Source organism: Microplitis demolitor, chromosome 10 (assembly GCF_026212275.2).
Source record: "Microplitis demolitor isolate Queensland-Clemson2020A chromosome 10, iyMicDemo2.1a, whole genome shotgun sequence".
Lineage (NCBI taxonomy): Eukaryota > Metazoa > Arthropoda > Insecta > Hymenoptera > Braconidae > Microplitis > Microplitis demolitor.
Genome location: NC_068554.1, coordinates 835,535 through 856,099, shown reverse-complemented (window position 1 = coordinate 856,099; position 20,565 = coordinate 835,535). Strand labels below are relative to the sequence as shown.

Below are 20,565 nucleotides of genomic sequence, written 5' to 3'. Positions count from 1 at the left end.
AATTCATTAGACAAAAATAATTTCGCAATTAGACTCTAGCTGGCTAATGTTTTTATTTAAATTAAGATTTCAATAGATTTATTTAAATTTAAATTTTTATTGGTTAAATTACAAGACCCAGAAATTATTTTTAGTTACAAGTTTTTTAATTAAATTAAAATTTTAGTGGGTGAATGTAGTTGACAGACAAATTCAAAACAATAAATAAATAGAGTAAATAATTATTAAAATAGTTTTAGAAATTTTGAAATTAATAAGTGAATTTTTTATAAATATTTTCTTAAATTATTTACTCTATTTATTTATAATTTTAAATTTATCTGATGTCTGCTACATTCACACTCAAAAATTTTTTGTAAAAAAATGAGCTACAGGTTTTCAAATTTTTTAAATTTATACCACTTTCAGTTTCTAAGCCCAAGGCGCTTTTTTTAAACGCAATTCAAATTTTTACGATCCCGAAGTTTAGACTAAAATTTTTGGATTTTTTTTTAAACCAGTAAATTTGAAGAAAAACAAAAACTAAAAATATGCACATGTAGAAAATTTAAAAGTCTATAAGTGCAATTTTTTCAAATATTGTTATTTTTATGATCTACGGTTAAAAAAAAAATCAAAAAATTAGTAGCTAATTAATTATCATAAATTTTTACTTACAATCGAAATTTTAAAAATTTTAAACAAAAAAATAAATGACTCAGTCGATAAATGATAATTTCTTTTTAAATTTTATCATAAATAGATGTCTCTTCTCATTGCACTAGTTATTTTATCATCAATTACATTAATTATTCAGCTCATTAAATAATACAACAGATTATTTAATTGTTTCTTTTTTTTTATTTTTAAATTATTATTGCAATCTGTGTCAATTGTTATCATAAATTTGAATTACTTCCAAACTTGTAGTTTGTGGTGGCAATAAACCTTTGGGTAGAGGCTTTAGGTTACGATGGCGTCGCTTAGACGACGACCATGTCGCGTGTCGTTTCATTGACGGACCCTTTATTTTATAAAAGTTTTCGACCAAGCGATTTTCGCAGATTTTAGGTATGTACTTCATACTCACAGTTTACAATTGAAAATACGTTGGCGATTGTCAATAATTAAACAATAACACTTTTTTTCTACAACCAAATAAAATATAAATAAAATGGAGATCGTGCTGTTGAATAAATTATAAAATTATTTCTATAAAAGGTCATTCGGTCTGGCATCCAGCCATCAGCAAATGGCCTATTATCAAAAACAAAATAAAATTAAATGGAGTACACGTTTTTTTTTTCTAGATATGAATTTTCTACTTAAGATTTGTTATTTTTCAGATTTAAATTTATTTGAATACTTACAATTCAATGATGATGCCAACAATGCCCCCCGATGCTCACAAAATATCATTAAAAATTATTGAAGCTATTAAACAACATCCTGTACTTTATATTTCTGATGTAAAAGGTACTGCTATTAAATTACAAGAGTTTCGTCAAAAAGTTTGGAAAAGAATTTCTGATGAATTAGGATTAGATGGTAATTATTTTTTATTTTATTTTAAAATATCAAGATTTTTAAAAATCTCTTGTGTAAATTTTAAAAATTTTATATTTTTTTGAAATTTATTTGTAAGAAAAAAAATCCAGAAATTTTAAATTATCTACTAACTTCAAGATTATAAAATTTTAAGAATGTGAATGTAACTGCCAAGTGGGAATTTTTTTAATTTTTGTTGATTTAAATATTTGAAAAATCAGTGCGCGCCTTTTTTTAAATTTCATTATATCAATTTATTTATTTAAAATTTATAAATTGTCTTACGTCTGCTACCTTCACACTCATAAAATTTTTAACAATTAATATTAAATTTTATAATTAGTTAATTATTATCATAAAATAATTATTTCAGCGTCTTGGGTTAGACTTAGATGGAAAAATTTACGAGATACTTATTGTCGTATTTTAAAATTTAAAAATAAAGCTGAAAAAGGAGCTAGAAGAAAAAAGTGGATTTTCGAAGATCATTTGAGTTTTTTAAAATTTCCGTAAGTACAAGGCATACAATTATCCAATTTATGGTCTGTTCGGATTCTCCGCTCGGCGCACTGGGGCGCTTGCAAAACCCAGTTACTTTCGGCGTAAATTTTTGTGTATTTTAAATTTACAAAAAAAAATTTGAAATTCAGTCCACGAAATTTGATTTCTGGGATTAAAAATAGGGTGACTGTATAAATTATTGATATTTTATATATTTAATTATTATTTTATATTAGATATGAGCCAGACTATGTACCACAGTGCGTAGAATTAAGCGACGAGTACATAGAGGAAATAAATCGCGGCGGAATTAGTACGGAAAGTCTCCTAGAGCAATTAGAAGACCGCAATGATGAAGATTACAGTGAGTACTTAGAAGTACTAGAAGAAACAACTGCTGATCCCATAACAATTCTACCTGACAATACTGCCATCGAAATAATAGATAACGTTCAGCATTTGACTGCTGAAATAATTGGCAGTTATGAAAACCAAAATATCAACCAAGACGGTGATATTTACACGCGAATTAAGTCAAAGTATCGTAAAATTCGCCCCAAGAGAATGAAATACAGCGATGACACTGAAGACAACCGAGAGTCTGTCGAGCTCACCAACAATTACGGGATCCTAAGTCCTAATTTTAAAATAGAACAATTAAAATTGCCGCGAAATAACAACGTCAATACCAATCCCATTATTATAGCAAACGCGGCAACTCAAAGCCCGCCTAAAATTGTAAATGAAAAGAAACAAGACGAGGAGGAAAATAAAAATGAACAGTCCCCAGTTCAATCACAGCCAGTGGAATCATCAAGTACTGAGTTATTTTTTAATAGCATGGCGCAAACAGTAAAGTCATTGCCGCCAAAAGCGCAAGCAGAAGTAAAAATGGCGGTTTGTAAAATAGTTACAGAGGCAGAACTGAGGTATCCGAAAAAAAAATTATCCGCAAACACTCAGCAATTTATTACACCTCCAGGTATGATTCCAAAATTAGTATTAATTCCTTGTAGTATGATCGATAACCACGAAAATAAATAAAATTAACTGATAAGTTTTCAATGTAATTTAAATTAATTAAATATTTTTTTGTTTTAGTTTTATGTAAAATTATATATAAATAACATTTGTCGTGAAATATTATTTTTGAAAATAAAATAAAGTATATATATAGTGGATATATTTAAATGATTTATATTTATTAAATATAATTAAGATATATTTACATTTGTTTTAGAGTTACAATATTAAAAGGATGTTAACTATATATTTTTAGATTTATAATAATTAATAATTAATAATAAAAACAATATAATTCATTTGGCAACTATGTTTTAATCTTTGTATAAATCAAAAAGCTTATCTATTTTATAATATTTTTTTTTATTTTAAAGTCCGCTGCTGTGGAAGACAAAGTAGAGCAGTGAGATTCTATAAAAATTTTCCATTATTTTTATCAACTAAATTACTACTAATTAGTGAACAATTAAATGTTTTTATTTTCGATGTCTCAATGTCTGTAAAAAAAATTGTATGAAATTTTTTAGACTCCTAATCTGATTCTAAAATTCTAAATATAAAAAAAAGTTTTAATTTCCAAGTTCACTACAAAAGTTAATAAGCCAAAAAATGACTTTAATGACAACCCTTGATTAATATAAATTAATAATACTTTAAAAATTATTTTTTATAAACTTATCCATAATTTAAAATAATTTTTTAACATTCAAATATCTGATTTTTATAATTAATTTTATATATACAAAATAATTATGATCTTGAATAATATTGATCTTGAAAATTTTAAAAACTACAAGTGCAATTTTTAAAAATATTTTTTTTTTGTAATTTATCGTATTAAAAATAAATCAAAAAATTATTGGACAGCTTCAGTATAACATAAAAAAATCGAGAGTGAATTCGGAGTGATTATGATTTTTTAAAATTCAAATTCACTCCGTTCTTAAAGTTCCGGAGTTTCACAAAAAATTACTCCGGTTACTGAGTAACTCAGGAGTGTATTTTTTCCTGCAGAGTGAATTTTACTCCAAGGAAATTAAAAAAATTCCCGGCATTTACTCCGAATTTATTTGAGATTTTTTGACAGTGCATAGACAATTGCTATAATTTTACGCATGCCATTAATATCGTGCTTATATATTTTTAAAAAACATTTCGACGTATACATGACCATATTTTGTTTTTTATATTTACATACTTTTTTTTGGATGGTAAATACTTTTATGTATAGAGATTATTCACAGCCTTATATTGAAACAATATATACCTATATATACATATAAATGTATACATATACATATATCTATATATATTATTTTACTAAAATTTTATTTAGTACCGTATCAAGACGATAAGCCGTACGCTATTTGTCAAAGACTTGAGAGTAACATAAAATAAAATAATAAATCGCCGAGTATAAAACAATAAAGAAAATAAAATGTATGTGTATATATATGATATCTAAAAGAGAGTTAGGTTTTAACAACTCAGAGAATCTGAAGACTAGATATTCTTAATTTAATAAAATAAAAAAAATTTATTGAGTTTAGGAAGAGAGAGCTATTCCGAGTCGTGCTAATACCATTTCTTTTCTTAATCTCGTTATTTCACAAAAAATGTCATGAACTGAAAAAAAAAATTTAATTATTAAATATTTAATTAATACTTACTGTAAAAAAATAATAAAAAAATTTACCTCCACTTTTTACTAATCCGCGTTCAATGTATCTCAGATAATTTAAAAATTCACAAACTGCAATTATCTGTAACAATTAAATTTTTTTAAAATAAAAGTCGAAATTATTGACACAGTAATTGGTACTGTCAATAACTGGGTCTATCAACTCACTCTATTGCGGCAAATTTGTGAAATAGAGTACCAATTATTTTCTTGATCACCGATTCGCATCCGGTAGAGACATTGCCTGGGTACTTCCAAAAGTGCGCATTTCCTAGAAGAAATAAATTACTTTTTATCAAAAGTTCGAGGTCTCTCCTCGAGACAGACTCAAAGTTTAAGCCCACAAGGTAACTGAGTTATTCAGTAGCAGTTCAACTAGTAGACCAAATATAAAGTTTAGTAATAGATACCTCGGAAAGGAAAGTTTAGTTTTATCACTGATAGCCTCGATGAAAATTATGCCATCCAGAACCGCCTGTCTTACTTTATTACCAAGTTCTTCATTAGGAAAGTTGAGACAGAGGTCAATATCTTCGCGGAAGACTCTCGCGACAAACATATCAGTTTTATCAATGCAGGGGTTTTCCTTCCACCTCAGAAACTCGGAGTGTAAAATAGGATCTATCTCGATCCCAAAATCTCTGGTCTCTTTGTCCTTGTCCTTGTCGCGATCCCGGTCCCGATCTCGCTCACGCAGTTCTTTGTTTGGGTCGCGATCGGTGATGTCTTTTTCAGAAGAGTGGATTTCAATTGGCAGTGAGGTCTTTTGTTCCTTAACAGGCGACTCGGGCGGAGAGTTTTCTCTTCCATACTTGAGATTGAAGTGCGACGGTGACCGTCGATGTTTTTTAGTAAATAATCCCAGTTGCGAGTCGTCTGAGCCACTAGATGATTTAGAGCGAATGTCGATTTGCGGATGTAAGTGAGGATTTGGTTGCGCTGGAGTTGACGTCAATACCAGAGTCTTTAGTGCTGACACTTCAGCAGCCAGAACTTCATTCTTCATACGACTTTCTTCTAAAAGTCGTTCTGCTGTCGCCTGACGAGTATTTGCTTCTCGTACCATATTATGCGCTTCCTGTAATTTAAAAAAAAAAGAAAATTATTAGTCGGTTTATTTGGTATTATTTAAATAATTATTTTGCTAAATAATTTAATTACTTGAAAAAGATTCGCCGTGAGCTCTTCAAGTTCAGTCTCGACATCTTGTCTGAAGCGTGACAATCGCGTGACTTCTTCATCTTTAAGCTTCAGTTCTTCATGTGCCCTCTTAAGTTCCTCTTGTAATTTAGTAATTGCGTGTTCTTTTACTTCTGCGACAGCTTTCTCCCACTGCAAAGTCGTCGGAGACGGAGGATCATCGACCGAACTCATCAAATCGACGTTACTTACACACTCTTCCACATGTCCCTGATAAATTATTTTTATTTAATCACAATAATTGACTATTTAATTCAATATTTTTTTTTAATTCAAATCTTACTTGAGTTTTAGTTTCTGGAGTTTCCGAGCCAGGCATAATTTTGTTATTTTCCATTCTCAAGTCTAGAGGCCTTGCATGTCGTGGGAATTCAATCAACTCAGTCTCGTTTTTGAGCTGCTTTGAATTTATGTCATCTAATGTCCTTACAATATTTTTTTTTTCATTAATAGAAGCGTTGGAGTTTAAATTTTTATTGTTGCCGCATACAGGCGACATTTTAAATGAACTGTTTAAAAAAAATTAAATTAGATCTTAATTAAAATTTGATTTAAATATGTAAAAAAAACGAACCTATCTGGACTGAGATGTCCATCGTCGTCGTCAAATAAACTGGTAGGCTCGTTGTCATCGTCGTTGTTATCGGGCTTGGAGGAGTAACCGAATAAATCGGTAGCAGCGCGGGCTAAATCCGATTTGAGAATCGGATGGGGAGGGTGGAGAGATGCACCGGCACAATCAGCCTCGTCTCCATAAAATTCATCCTCGTCAGTGGTGTACTCTTCGTCTCCGGTGGTTCCGGTGCTACCAGCACGTCGGTGTTTTGTCGTCAAAGGACGATAAGCGTACTCGCTACTTCCTGTCACCGAATCACTTGAGTCGATTGAGTTTGGCTGCTGCTGCTCGATTGCTTTCATCTTGTTATATATTTAAATACCTGTCGAATATATAATATCAATATATAATTTATTATTTTTGGCTTAGCTTAAAAAAAACAATAATTACGTGTAAAATTTTTGATTACGGCGAAAGTATCGGTTGTATAAAAAAATTTTTCAAATAAAAGTTGTGAGAAATTTAATTTACAAAAAAAAATGTCTCTCGTAATATTTTCTTAGGACTAATAGATAAACCGTAATTTCAAAATTAAGATTTTGACAATTAATAAAAATTTGAATCATTCATTATGAATGATAATTTTGAAATTACGGTGAAAATATTGGTCGTATAAAAAAATTTTTCAAATAAAAGTTGTAGGAAATTTTATTTTCTAGAAAAAACGTCTCTTATGATTTTTTTATATGACCAATATTTTCACGGTAATTTCAAAATTAATATTTCCATAATTATCAAAAATTATCAAAAATCATTCATTATGAATGTTAATTTTGGAATTACAGTGAAAATATTGATCGTATAAGAAAACTATAAGAGACCTTTTTTTAAGAAAACTAAATTTCCTACAACTTTTGTTCGAAAACTTTTTTTATAAGACCAATATTTTCGTCGTGATATCAAACAGAACCATGCATTTCGAAATTAAGCCAAAAATCTTGTCCCTCATCATTATAAAATTATCTTAATAATATTTTTCATTTATCACAAGACATTATTTGTTTTCATATGAATATTCTTCACCTGTGTAAATATTCCTTGAAAAATAAACTTGTTAATTATTATAATTGTAATCGCTGATAGTTTTCTCAGCCTTCCCTTTACGTAATCCTGCTATAACTATTATTCTATCATGTCCTGGTCATTGTGTCGTTTTAGTAGTAATGGAATTTTTATTTATTTATTTATAATTGTTTATAAACAGAGAGGAAGTTGGAAACTCTAGCGTGTCATGAGAATATTTTTAATATTTATTATCATAACAAATATTAATTTACTGCATATTAATTATTATTTTAAATTCAGTGAAATTAAAAAAATATCAAGTACTTTCCACATATCATATATTTTTTTTTAATCAGCTTTTACTAAAATTATTTAAATTTATGTAGCAATTAATTTAACATTAAATATTTAATTTTAAACCGCGAGAATTTTTCGTTTTCAATGCGCGAATACTGCAGCGTAAAAAAATTAAGTTATTGTGTAATTTTGCCACAGTGCCAGTGTAAAAATAAAAATTTTATTTTTTTTACAAACATATAAAATTTATCATTCGACTGCTGATAATTTTTATTTATTTTTTCTACACAAAACAATACATAAATTTTAGTCACTAATTTGAATTTCGCCTCAATTTTTTTTTTACCCGAAATTTTTTTTTCAGAGTAATTATAATTTTGATCTTTGATTAGAGGAAAAAATGAAAATATAATAAAGAATATGAGTGAAATAAAATAAAGAAGATGTATATTGTGTCATGTTGAAATCGCAATCATAGCACGTATTGGTGCGGAGGCGTTGAGTGGTACAGAGTTGGACAGAACACATGGATAGCAATGCAATGCAACAAATAACATCGTCATTCTCTATATTTATATATATACATATATACATACATGCATACTACACAATTACTAACATATACTTTTCTCAATACATTTAAATATCTACATGTGTGCTGATGCCAGTCACCCGTCAGCGCACACGCGTTCTCTCGACCCTGATTACCACGAATATCAGTTTAATAGTTTGAACTTGTGTATGTGTGAAAAGAGTTTACAATCATACATATGTAATACATATATACACATATATATTCAATGGTATTGTCGATTAAACACACACACCAGTAACTTAAAGTTTAACGTGAAATTCTCGAGCTCTAGAAGTCGCTTAAGTGATTTAATTTTACAATCCGTTATAGAGCACAAAGATTTAAAACCCATGGGAATTATTTTCTTTTTTTTTTTTTTTTATTAAAAAAAAAAATAAGGAAGCTGAGATGTTATTGACCTTTTTTATTTCAATAATTTATATATTTTTTTATATGATAACACATAAATTAAATGAAAAATAATATTTATATATTTTTTATGAGCGTGAACTGACAGTTGTCAATTTTAAAAATTTTTGAATAAATAAAAATAATAACGCGCGTTTTTTAAAATTTAATTATTTCAATTAATTTATTTATTTATTTAAAATTTATGAGCGACTGATATCTGTTACATTCATATGATATTTTTTTTTAGTAAATCAAATTGGAAAGTTTAATTTTTTATCCTGCGTATCGCTTATCGAATATTAAATTGCAGTGTCAAGTAGAATGAATGGTTCATGATAACGTTACATAGATAATAATAATTCAAATCCATATTTACAAATATAGTTTACGTTTTTAAATATCATTAGGGTCAAGTACAACTTTATTTTAAAACAAAAAAGAAAGTTATGACTTTAATTAATCGTATTAATAATTTTTAAATATTTAATCGTCTCAATTAATCTTACCAAGACTACTATTACACTTTCACGTTTCACTTGACACTAATTAGTTTTTTTTATGCTTAACAAACTTATTACTTTATAATTGATAGCAATCAACGGAAAGTTATTTATAGTTTTTATCACCGATTTATTTTGAACACTCGAATTTAAATTTAAAAAATATGAGTAATAATAATAAATGTTTATGTTATCAATAAAAAAATTTGAAGAAAATAAATAAAGTGTTGAATACTTGGTAGCTCGATGTAGACTGACTGGGATCAAAGAGAAGGCTACTTTACTCAAGTCTCTCTTTCTTTTTCTCACAAACTCATGTCGTATTACTTCTCTATCATACTTTCAATCTTGCGTTCGTGTACTCTTTTAATAACTAAAAAAAAATTTTTAATGTATTTTGCAATTGTTTGTAATTTTATGTAAGTACATAAATGTTTTCATTATTTTATTATACTTAATTACGCGTAATTTTAAAAAACATGGATTGGAGTCTTCTTTACGAGTGTGAATGTAGCAGACATCAAATGAATTTAAAATTATAAACAATAAAAAAAATGATATTTACAAAAAATGCACTTATTAATTTTGAAATTTTTTAAATGCCCATTTTTTCAAAAAAAATTTTTTTTAATTATAAACTCTATTTATTAATAATTTTATATTTATCTTATGTCTGTTGCATTGACACTCATATTTAAAATTATAAATAAATAGAGTTAATAATTAAAAAAATAAAATTTTGAAAAAATGCACTTATTAATTACAAAATTTTACAAATGCGCATTTTTTAAAAATTTTATTTTTTTAATTATTTACTCTATTTTATTTATAATTTAAAATTCATCTGTCTGCTACATTCGAACTCATGCCTTCTTTCTATTTATATACTAGCGTTACATATATATGTATAAATTTATTTAAAGACGTAGGCAGAAGTAAATGAAATTTAAAGTGGCCTCCAAGTGATGTTAGTTACATCAAAGCTTAATTTAAAAAATAAAAACCATTATGTCATTGATATAATTTAGTTCGTTATCTAGTTTAATTGGTAGTGTAATAAAAATAATATTAAGAGATGATCCTTGAGTTTATAAAATTTAAAGAGGTCATTTCAATAACACGATAAATTTAAATCTACTCGTTAAAAGAATAAAAAAAAAAAAATGATTTTTTGAAATATTTATTTACTGATAAAAATTTTCCATTGACAACCGTAAGAAATTTTTTGTAATTCACAGTAAAAATTAATTAAATTATTAATTAATAAAACTTTCTAATTGTTTTGATTTTCTTAATATATATTTATAAGAATATGAGTTTGGAAAGGAGAAATCTTCTATTTTTTTTTCACAGACATATCGATAGTTATCTAAACTAAATTACCAGCTTCCATGCAGAGACATCCTGGAGTTAAATCCAGTGTGAAAGTTAAATAAAGGTGTAAAAATGGGTAATTCAAATGAAAAATATTTTAACGAATTGGGAAATAAAAAAAAAAAAAAAAAATAAATAAAATTGTTTGTTTTTTATTACGAAACTGAGTAATGTTTAAAAATACGCGTAAAATATTCTGAGTTTTTGGAAGATGATAAAATATGTAATAATGTAAGCGAAGAATGGATAGAGAAAATAAAAAATATAAAATAAAAATGAATAACAAGATTCTTGATGTGGGAAGGAAGTTCCTTAGTATATTAACTATCAGGACAAAATGATCGCCGTGGGTTAATATCACGGGTCCCACACGAGAGAACTCGTTCCACCGGTTTTATGGATTCCCCGACCGGTTATCGTGGCAAAAGAACCTGTAGCTAGTAAACTTTTTTATACTTTATTCGTAAATAAATTTGATAGTCTACAAACAAATCAATTTGTCATTTATCTATTCACTTGGGAGTAATTAACTCTTTTTTTTTAAATTACTCCAATTTAGGATACTAAAGTCAGCTGACGTCTAATAGTTTTTGGTTTTTTTTTTAAAACGATCTTATAAAAAAAAATATTTGAAAAAATGCACTTATAGATTTTTAAATTTCCTACATGTGCATTTTTTTTATTTTTTGTTAAGTCATTAATTTGTTTGAAAAAGAAATAAAATGATCAATTGTCTGCTAACCAGGATCATTCGAATTTGAAATTTGCATTTGCTGCGCGTTTCTGTACTGTAACTTGTAACATATATGGATATAGTCGAGTGTAATTAGATGCTTTGAGAACAGTTCTCATCACTCGAGTGGTTTTAACTCGCGATTTAACGCAACAGAATGGCGGGTGGGAACAAAGTATAATGTATAATGTATATAAGATCCACAATCAGCACACGCACAAGTGGAATGACAGAGTAACGGGACATTAAACCCCAACATTTTTTTATCAATCATCTGAATTGTATGGATAATATGCATATTATTTTATAGGGCATTTATCATCTATGAACAAATAAAATTTATTTTTAATCTCGAGTAATTAAATTTTTTTTTTAATTATTATTAATGAATGTGAATCTAGCAGACATGACAAATTTTAAATTATTAATAGAGTAAATAATTTTTAAAATTAAATTTTGAAAAAATGCACATGTAGAAAATTAAAAAATTAATAAGTGCATTTTTTTTTATTTTATTTTTTTAATTATTTACTCTATTTATTTAAAACTTAAAATATGAATGCAAATGTAGCAGACAGGCAAATTTAAAATTATTAATAAAAAGAATAAATAATTTTTAAAATTAAATTTTGAAAAAATGGGCATTTAAAAAATTAAAAAATTAATAAGTGCATTTTTTTTTAATTTTATTTTTTTAATTATTTACCCTATTTATTTAAAACTTAAAATATAAATGTAAATGTAGCAGACAGGCAAATTTAAAATTATTAATAAAAAGAGTAAATAATTAATAAAATTAAATTTAAAAAAAATGCACATGTAGAAAATTAAAAAAGTAATAAGTGCATTTTTTTATAAATATTTTTTTATGTTATTATTATTATTAAAACTTTTAATGAAATTATTTTATAGAAAATTAGTATCCTTTTATTTTTGACATTATATGTAATAAAAAAAAAAAAATAATAATAATAATAATAAGTGAAAGTTATCTATTATATTCTATTTGCTTTGTATGATTCGTCGGCTATTATATGACATCAAGTGAACTTAACATAAAAGCTCTTTGTCACTTAGAAATTCCATTCATTTTTTAAAATTATGCTGTCAAAAGAAAAAAAAATTGTAAGTACATACAACTTTAAAGTGAAACAAAAACAATTTTTAATTAGAAAAAAATACGGCTTTTTAAAAACAATTGTTATTTTTTTCTCTCACAAGAAAAAATAATTGAGTAGTGGAACTCGCGCGGTAATTAAATAAAAATTTATACTACAATTCCGTGGATAAAATAAAATCGATGAACTAGATTTATTAATAATACAAATATTCTTACCTCTTATAAATATCAACTGTCCTGGACATATATATTTTTTAAAATGATTAAATTTTCAAATTAAAATAATTATTATAGAACACGAGTAGGAGTAAAAAAAACAAAGGCCATTGGTTTCAATAATAATGTTCTGTCACTCCCTACTCCTTTGATATTTACTTTAAACTTTGCCGGTGACATCCGCGACAATCTCCACTGGCTCCACTGCTGTATGGTATTCAGAACAGCAGCAGATGCATAAAATTTTAAAGTTTGTTTGTAATGTCAATGGATTTAACTCACGATAAAAATATCCGAGCACTCAGACCTTAAAGATCTTCGACTTAGACCAGTCCAGCAAGCCAGCGAAGGCTGATTGAAGGTTGTCCTTGTTGTCAAATGGCAACACCACACAATACAAGAGCATGGTGAGCTCTGTTGTGGATTAGAGATCAAACTCTCTCTGACTCTGGTACTGGTGCTGGTACTGGCTGGTAGATAAAAACGCATCAGCAGCACCAGCAGAAAATCATCATCACAGTTCCGATTGTAACGCACGGCACGGAGAATGTCTGGAACTAAACAGCAGTGAACATGTGAGAGAGATGAACAGGAAGCCAGAGAAAATTGCTGTGGTACTCCATCGGTAATTATAGTTCCTGAGCAGACTCAGTCTCAGTCTCCGGTCTTTTTTAAAAAAAAACAGCAATATTATTTTACAACTTACTAACACACTCATGCTTTTCAATTTTATTCCAACAATGAGCATGACGTGTGGATATGGAACACGTAAGCGTATTTCAAGTCGATTTTCACATTTCTTTTATTTAAAACATATACTTATGTGTATTTTAAACACAAAAAGTACTTGGGTACAATGAATTTTATTTTTTGTTAGGCTTCAAAACCCCAAATTGGAGTAAAGTAATTTTTTTTTACATTTAAATTTTATAGAAGTCAATGTAGTTGACAATTAGCATTTTAAAATTTTTAAATATTTGAAATTTAAGTAGAAAAAAATTCAAAAAATGATCCTGAAATTTTACATAGATAAAATTTATGAATTTTCGTACTCATATATATTTTTTTTTTCTTATATTTAATTTTGAATAAATTATTTTTTTTTTAACCAAGTTAACTTATCAGCTAATTGTCATTAATTTAAATAATATATTTTTATTTAATTATTCTTGATCGCTTAATTTTTTAACGAGATCAATCACATGGTCGTAAACTAGTGATTTAGCATCTGATCCCCATAAAAAATCCATGTGTGTAAATTTATCAAAGTCCACTTTGTATTTGTCTATTATATTTGGCAATGATTGAAAAAGCGCCTCGACATCCTGATGTAAATTTAAATATTATTTTTTTTTGGTAAAGTAAATTATTTTAGTCGATTTATTGCCATTATTTACCGTAGGATTTGCAAACCAATCGGCTTCTGAATAAATTAAAGCCACGGGAGAAGTTACTTTTGACAGATCATATGCGGGTGGTAAAGATGAATTGTATATTTCTAAATTTTTCTCTTCGTCGTAGTCAAATTTCGCGAAGCGATTTGTCTCAGTTCCTTGTCCAAAATGGAGTAAATTTTTTGCTGATGTCCCGGCTGGGAAGTTTCCTAAAACTGGACCCAAAATAGACTGAAAAAATAAGTGGGAGATTTAATTTAAAATTTTCTAATAACATATATTTATATATAGCTGTTAAAAATTATCACATCATCGAATTGATGGTACTCTGGTCCGACAACAAAAAAATATATGTTTTCGCAAATATGTTTTTCAAATTTGAATAACTTGCATCCGAGGGAATAAATAGTTTTGAATATTGGCGATTGACCTCCAACACTGTTCAGAATCCCAAGATTGTGGAGAAACTAAAAAATATAAATTTTTATATGTCTGTCATATTTATATTTAATAAACTACCCGATTCCCAGCCTACAAAAACTTGCTCTTTAATAAAATATGTCTCATATATTTTTATGTCAAATTTTTTTTTAGATTTTATGAATAATTATTTTCATAAAAATAATTTATTGCATGCGCGCCGTTTGCAAAAAAGCCTTTGACTGAAAACGGAGAGGTCTAGTGTTCGAGCCCAGGAGGCGCCAAAATGGCGGATAGAAAATTTATAATACCGTATCGAAGGAAATGGACGTAGAAAGCTGGCAATCGGGTACTTTACCCGGAAAAAAAAAAAAAAAAAAAAAAAAAAAAAAATTATACATTAACAATTGTATGAAGTGCTGAATCGAAAAAATGAATACGTGGGTGTACGTGTCCTAAATGAGCAACTGGTGCAAGACAAATTAATCCTTTTATTTTTTTCATCATCTCTGCACCAAGTGCGGTTTGTTCAGACTCCATAATAAAACTTATCATTGTGCCTTGGGAATGCCCAATATATATTATTTTATCGTTTACTATATTCGTAATATAGTTCAATGTCGCTGGCAAATCGTAAATACCCATTTCATGAAAGCTAAAAAAATAATAAAGCAATTTTACTTTTTAAATAACTATGATTACGGTAAATAAATTTTACCTGAAGTCCCAAAATTCAAAATCGTCAGTCGTTAAATTTACGTGTGAAAGCCCGTACGTGCTTCCGCGGGAGTTTCCCATCCAAACATCGTATCCTTCATCGGCCAATAAATACGCTAAAATATATAAATTTTATATATATTTATCTATACCTAAATATGATAAATATGGAGGTTGTTGAATTACCTAATGATTTTTCTCTGCCCAAAATAATCCACAAAGGAGAAGCACAAAGCAGCCCATGCATAAGTAACACCGGAGTTGCATTTAATTTACCAGGAATTCTATATAAACTCAAAATAAATCCGTCTTCCGTCGTAACGTTATGCGTTTCTGCGTAATAACCGTCACGTTCTAATAGTTTACTCTATACAAAAAGAAGTAGCGCTAAATAATTAATTTGAATTTAAATGTTTTAAATGAGTAAAAGCCCGCGCAAAAAAAAATTCATCCCGAATAATTTTAATATTTTGAATTTAAAAAAAAAATTTACAAATTAAAGACGAGTTTGGACTTTTATTAAAACTTTTCAAGAACGAGGTCAGGTTTGAAATTTTTTGTAGGTTTCAAAAATGATCAACGAACTTGCGAACTGTAAAAAATTTTGAAGTTTGCTGCTATGAATTTTTTTGAATATTTTTGGAAAGAATTTTTTTTACATGGGAGATTGATGACCATATGGAAGGACGAAGCTGCGGTTCCTAATTAAAGATAAAAATAAAAATATATAAATAATAAAATAAAGTTACCATTGACCATGATTCAAAAACTTTATTTGAGGAATAGGTAATGAGCGTAATAAATATAACGCATTGTGAAAAAATATATGTCATTTTTTATAAACTTATTACAACAGTTTTTAAAACAGTACTAGACTATTATACAAACTAAATGTTTCGGCGTAACACAAGTTATTAATAATTATGCCGATACGATAACGTTTAAGATTCCTGCTAATTACTTATTTACCACATTCATACCTGCAACAATTAGTTTGCATGAGTAAACTTATTGTTTAAATACTCAAGGTGTTTGAGGAAATTTACAATTTTCATCGACGCAAACACGCTTATCTTAATAATTTAAATGTCCTGCTATTTGACATAACTATAAGTCATTATTTATATTTATCAATTTAATTATTTTGTTGTAGAGCAATTGCCGCGCATCGATTCCCCACAAAAAGTCAACATGATTGAATTTTGAAAAATTTATTCTGTATAAACCTGAGGCTCTTGGCAATTTGGAATAGAGTTTTTTAACATCCTGCAATAAATATCATTATTATTTTTTTTCTAATTATTATTAAGTTTGGTAATTAAATTTTGTACCTCTGGAGCTGCCAGCCAATCATTGTCGGCATAAAAAAATACAATAGGTATTTTAATTTTAGATAAATTATATTCTGGTGGATAAGTCGCATTATAAATTTCAATATTTTTCTTTGCTCCATAGTCGTACTGTTGAAATTTACCGGATAATATTTCTTGAGCGTAATGTACCATGGTTTTTGTTGACGCGCCTGCTGGTGTATGACTCAAAATAACTGGTAACCAGGTCTAGTAAAATTCATATAAATATTTATAATAAATAATAATTAATAAGTAATTTATTTAAATAGTTTACTTGATTAAATTGCGCGTCATCAAAACCAGTGATTGCGAATATTGAATTTGTACAAATTTCTTTTTCAACAGTCACCAGCTCGCAGCCGTACTTCGCTAAATATTTTATGAAAATATTTTGAGGGAGAAATTCGTCGACTCCTAGAAAGTGCGTCACTAGCTAAAAATTTATTTATTTATTAAAAGAAAAAATGTTAATTTTACTGTAAGAAAAAATAGTGACTGTTACCTTGATGTCATTAGCAAAAGGAGCGACAATTCTCACAGGACTTTTTAAATTACTCATGAATCCAATAGGAGCCAAACTTATCATAAATTTAATTTTTTCTGATATTTCCGGTCTTTCTGAAGCCATCACATATCCCATTGTCGTTCCCATTGAATGTCCGATGTAAATTAATGACATGTTTGTTTTATCAACAATATAAGACACCGCAGCAGAGACATCATAAATTCCCATTTCATGGAAACTTTAATTACGTAAATTAATATTTAATAATAAACTGTTTTTTATCTACAAGTACCTGAAATTCCAAAACTGAGAATCGTGAGGTGATAAATTTATATGCGCACGTGAATACGTATTTCCTCGTGCATTTCCTAGCCAGACATCATATCCTTCATCAGACAATAAATACGCTGTAATAAATTTTTTTTGAATTACTGTTAATTTCAGACGTGGGTTGACTGAAGCCAAAGGCGAGTGCTACCACATGCACTACACATGTAGAAAAAGTATTTTAAATACCTAGAGATTTATCTTTCCCAGGAATGATCCAGTCAGCAGAACTACCAAGTAATCCATGTTGCAAAAATATCGGTTTTGAACCAAATTTACCTGGGATACGATGCAGTGACAGTAAATATCCATCCTCAGTTGTCACGACATGTACTTCTGATGGATACCCAGCTCTTTTTATCATATCATACTAAAAGATAAACAAAATGGCGCGAATGAAATTATTTAAATTTAAAATAAAAATTTAAAAACTTACCGCTGGTAAATCGACGTCAGGATTGTAATCAAAAATATTTGTCTGAGGCACTGACACATCGGCTATTGATTTTGGAAAAAATTCCATTACATCAACAATTGAAATCGCTGATGCAAAATTTGAAATTGACAACAATAAAATAAAGTTTTTTAAATAATTCCCGTAGAACTTCATTTTTTTTTTTTTTTTGCTGAAATTAAAATTATTGTAGATCCAGCGAATGTCACGATAATAAAATAAAACACATATATTTTATATATTTATATTTATATTTATAAATGCAAAAGTATTATGTGCATCTAATGCACTGTCATAATTATAAATAAATTGTGAGAACATGGAATCAAAGTTCAAAAATAAATAAATGATAATTATCTCTATCAGTTTTTTTTTTAAAGCAAACTTGTCATCATAAACATGTGCTGTCATTTTTAAATATAATTTGTGTATTAGTCATTACACTGATTTATTAAAGGTTAGGTTTTATAAAATAATTTTTTTTTTTTTTAGTAAATAAATACTCATATATTTTTTTTTCTTCACAATTAAATTTATAAAATTTTAATTAATTTGTTTATTTATTAGAAAAAAAAAATGAAGAAAATTAAAGATGTCAACAATGGAAATTAATGATTTTACTTGTCATCCCGTTTTTATATCATTAAGGGTAAGTATTTTTATTAAAATAATTATTTATTAATTAATTAATAGATTTAATTATTTTATTTTAGGATAAATTTAAAAATAAATATGAATTAGCATCAACTAATTGTTGGACCATATGCATTCCACCAAAGGAATTATTTAAAAATTCAATTATCACTGATGACTTTTTTGGTAATCATTTATTTTATTTATATAACTTTTTAACTATTTATATAAAAGACAATTATAATGAATTTAAATTATAGATGGTCATATTTTAAAACCAGTACCAGAACTAGCAGATCATTACGTTTCGACGGATCCCCAAGAGTCAAAGCTTTATAAATTTGATGGAGATGTCATTAAATTTGTAGAAAAAAATGACGGGTCTACTCCATCATCAGCGCGAGAAGTTAAAATTTTAAATTTAAATACTGCGAAAGGATGTGATAAACTTGAAGGATTCACTGTTGTTTTCATAGATCGACTATTGTATGATATATATACGAATCCGAGAGCATCACATGATACAACTGAACTTAAATTAAATAAGTCAATTACGTCGTACAGAGAGTAAGTACTTGTCTAGATAAAAATATCCGGTCATTAAAGTATCAGTCAAATATCCGGTAGAAAAATATCAAAACTTAAAATTTATACCATAAGTGCGTAGAATTTTTTTTCTGAGTTTTAAAATTCAAAATTTAATTTGAATTTTTCTTTTACGCGCCCTTATAAATTCAGGGCGTAGATTTTTTTTTGCCAAACGTGACATATTTATTTTGGCGGATATTTTTTAAAAAATTTTATTTTAATGGCAATTATTTGAATATTTATATAATTTCAGGGCCTTAGATTTTTTGTATCAAGTATTAAATATTTGTAATTACTCATTAGCAGACTTGAAAGACGACACAAAGTCAATAGACATCGATAAATATGAGTCCGCAAATGAATTAGGGAACGTAATTCAAGAATGGATAAAACGACACTGGGCAAAGGTGATGAATCTTTTCAATTTAAATATCCAAAGCGATGGACGTTTTCAAAAACTACTGAGTTTGTCACTGGAAATCTTTATCATGAATCATTTACACACGGGAATATACTCATTGTTAAGCGACGCCTTGAATCAGGATGACTTGTGTATAAAAGAAAAAATAGACAAGTTGATAAGTTTGGGAGTGACACCTGACCAGTTGGGAGTAAAAGAAGCTTTCGCCATCTCCATGCCTTCGGCGATTGTAGAGTTGGCAACTCTTGACGCCCGTCGAGCTCCGTTTGAAAAATTTATTTGTTTGAAAAGTACTCTGGACCTGGTAATCGCTGAAGTAAAAGGTGCGCTAGCGGAAATTGAATCTCAAATAGACCCGATTTCTCATGCTGATGAGGATGAGGATTTGGTTAGTGCTGATTATTTAAAAATGATTTCGACTGATGATTTCACTTCGTTGCTTGTCTATGTGATCGTCAAATCACGGCCGCGCAGACTGATAACAGATTTGCATTACATAGAAAACTTTTTGTGGACAACTTCTCCACTGGATGGTCTTACGCACACGATAGTTACCTATAAGAATGCATTGCATTGGCTCAATGATGTCAATCCTGATGATTTGCCATCGAGAAGTAGTAAAGTGAGAAATGAGTTACCGATAACTGAAGTCTTGGATGTCGTGTCTAAGTATGATGATCATTCAGACAGCACGCCGATAGATAGACAAGTTCGCGAACTGGCTGCGATGATAGAAAAATGCACTCGGACGTCTGATAATTAAAAGTCTTGTAAAATTTAATGAGGAATTGATTGAGTGGAGATCGAAATTATCTGACTGGAAAAATTTTCTGACTTTTCCAGTCGACTGTCACTTTGATAAAATTATTTGTTTTAAAAATTTTAATTCTGCATGTGCAAGAGGTAAAAAAAGTAAATTATAAATTAAAAAAGAAATAGATTAATTTATTATTGATTTTTTTTTTTTATAAATACT

General features: G+C 28.0%; 5 protein-coding genes across 5 annotated transcripts; 2 read left to right on the top strand and 3 right to left on the bottom strand.

Annotated features, from left to right (window-relative positions):
- Positions 1 to 756: 756 nt before the first annotated feature.
- LOC103571717 (conserved uncharacterized protein) lies at positions 757 to 3,211 on the top strand. The gene is made up of 4 exons (XM_008549977.3): positions 757 to 1,050; positions 1,326 to 1,527; positions 1,901 to 2,036; positions 2,265 to 3,211. Exons 2-4 carry the CDS (start codon positions 1,356 to 1,358, stop codon positions 3,070 to 3,072), a joined length of 1,116 nt encoding a protein of 371 aa, XP_008548199.1. The 5' UTR covers positions 757 to 1,050; positions 1,326 to 1,355; the 3' UTR covers positions 3,073 to 3,211.
- Positions 3,212 to 3,306: 95 nt separating this feature from the next.
- LOC103571715 (guanine nucleotide exchange factor for Rab-3A) lies at positions 3,307 to 13,324 on the bottom strand. Its single transcript, XM_008549976.3, has 9 exons — positions 12,779 to 13,324; positions 9,342 to 9,708; positions 6,507 to 6,870; positions 6,216 to 6,441; positions 5,894 to 6,142; positions 5,143 to 5,810; positions 4,901 to 5,003; positions 4,748 to 4,814; positions 3,307 to 4,677 (listed from the first exon to the last, which is right to left on the bottom strand). Exons 3-9 carry the CDS (start codon positions 6,848 to 6,850, stop codon positions 4,598 to 4,600), a joined length of 1,737 nt encoding a protein of 578 aa, XP_008548198.1. The 5' UTR covers positions 6,851 to 6,870; positions 9,342 to 9,708; positions 12,779 to 13,324; the 3' UTR covers positions 3,307 to 4,597.
- Positions 13,325 to 13,891: 567 nt separating this feature from the next.
- LOC103571863 (lipase 1) lies at positions 13,892 to 16,287 on the bottom strand. The gene is made up of 8 exons (XM_053742446.1): positions 16,279 to 16,287; positions 15,496 to 15,676; positions 15,311 to 15,425; positions 14,992 to 15,247; positions 14,481 to 14,639; positions 14,176 to 14,403; positions 13,969 to 14,103; positions 13,892 to 13,903 (listed from the first exon to the last, which is right to left on the bottom strand). Exons 1-8 carry the CDS (start codon positions 16,285 to 16,287, stop codon positions 13,892 to 13,894), a joined length of 1,095 nt encoding a protein of 364 aa, XP_053598421.1.
- On the bottom strand, positions 16,055 to 18,164 carry LOC103571714 (lipase 3). Its single transcript, XM_008549975.2, has 7 exons — positions 17,930 to 18,164; positions 17,683 to 17,863; positions 17,459 to 17,573; positions 17,164 to 17,404; positions 16,936 to 17,094; positions 16,641 to 16,868; positions 16,055 to 16,575 (listed from the first exon to the last, which is right to left on the bottom strand). The coding sequence occupies exons 1-7, from the start codon at positions 18,101 to 18,103 to the stop codon at positions 16,417 to 16,419; spliced, it is 1,257 nt and encodes a 418-aa protein (XP_008548197.1). The 5' UTR covers positions 18,104 to 18,164; the 3' UTR covers positions 16,055 to 16,416.
- A 56-nt stretch (positions 18,165 to 18,220) lies between these two features.
- Positions 18,221 to 20,541, top strand: LOC103571860 (uncharacterized). The gene is made up of 5 exons (XM_008550184.3): positions 18,221 to 18,404; positions 18,515 to 18,596; positions 18,661 to 18,766; positions 18,841 to 19,147; positions 19,422 to 20,541. The coding sequence occupies exons 2-5, from the start codon at positions 18,540 to 18,542 to the stop codon at positions 20,350 to 20,352; spliced, it is 1,401 nt and encodes a 466-aa protein (XP_008548406.3). The 5' UTR covers positions 18,221 to 18,404; positions 18,515 to 18,539; the 3' UTR covers positions 20,353 to 20,541.
- The last annotated feature ends 24 nt before the right edge of the window (positions 20,542 to 20,565 follow it).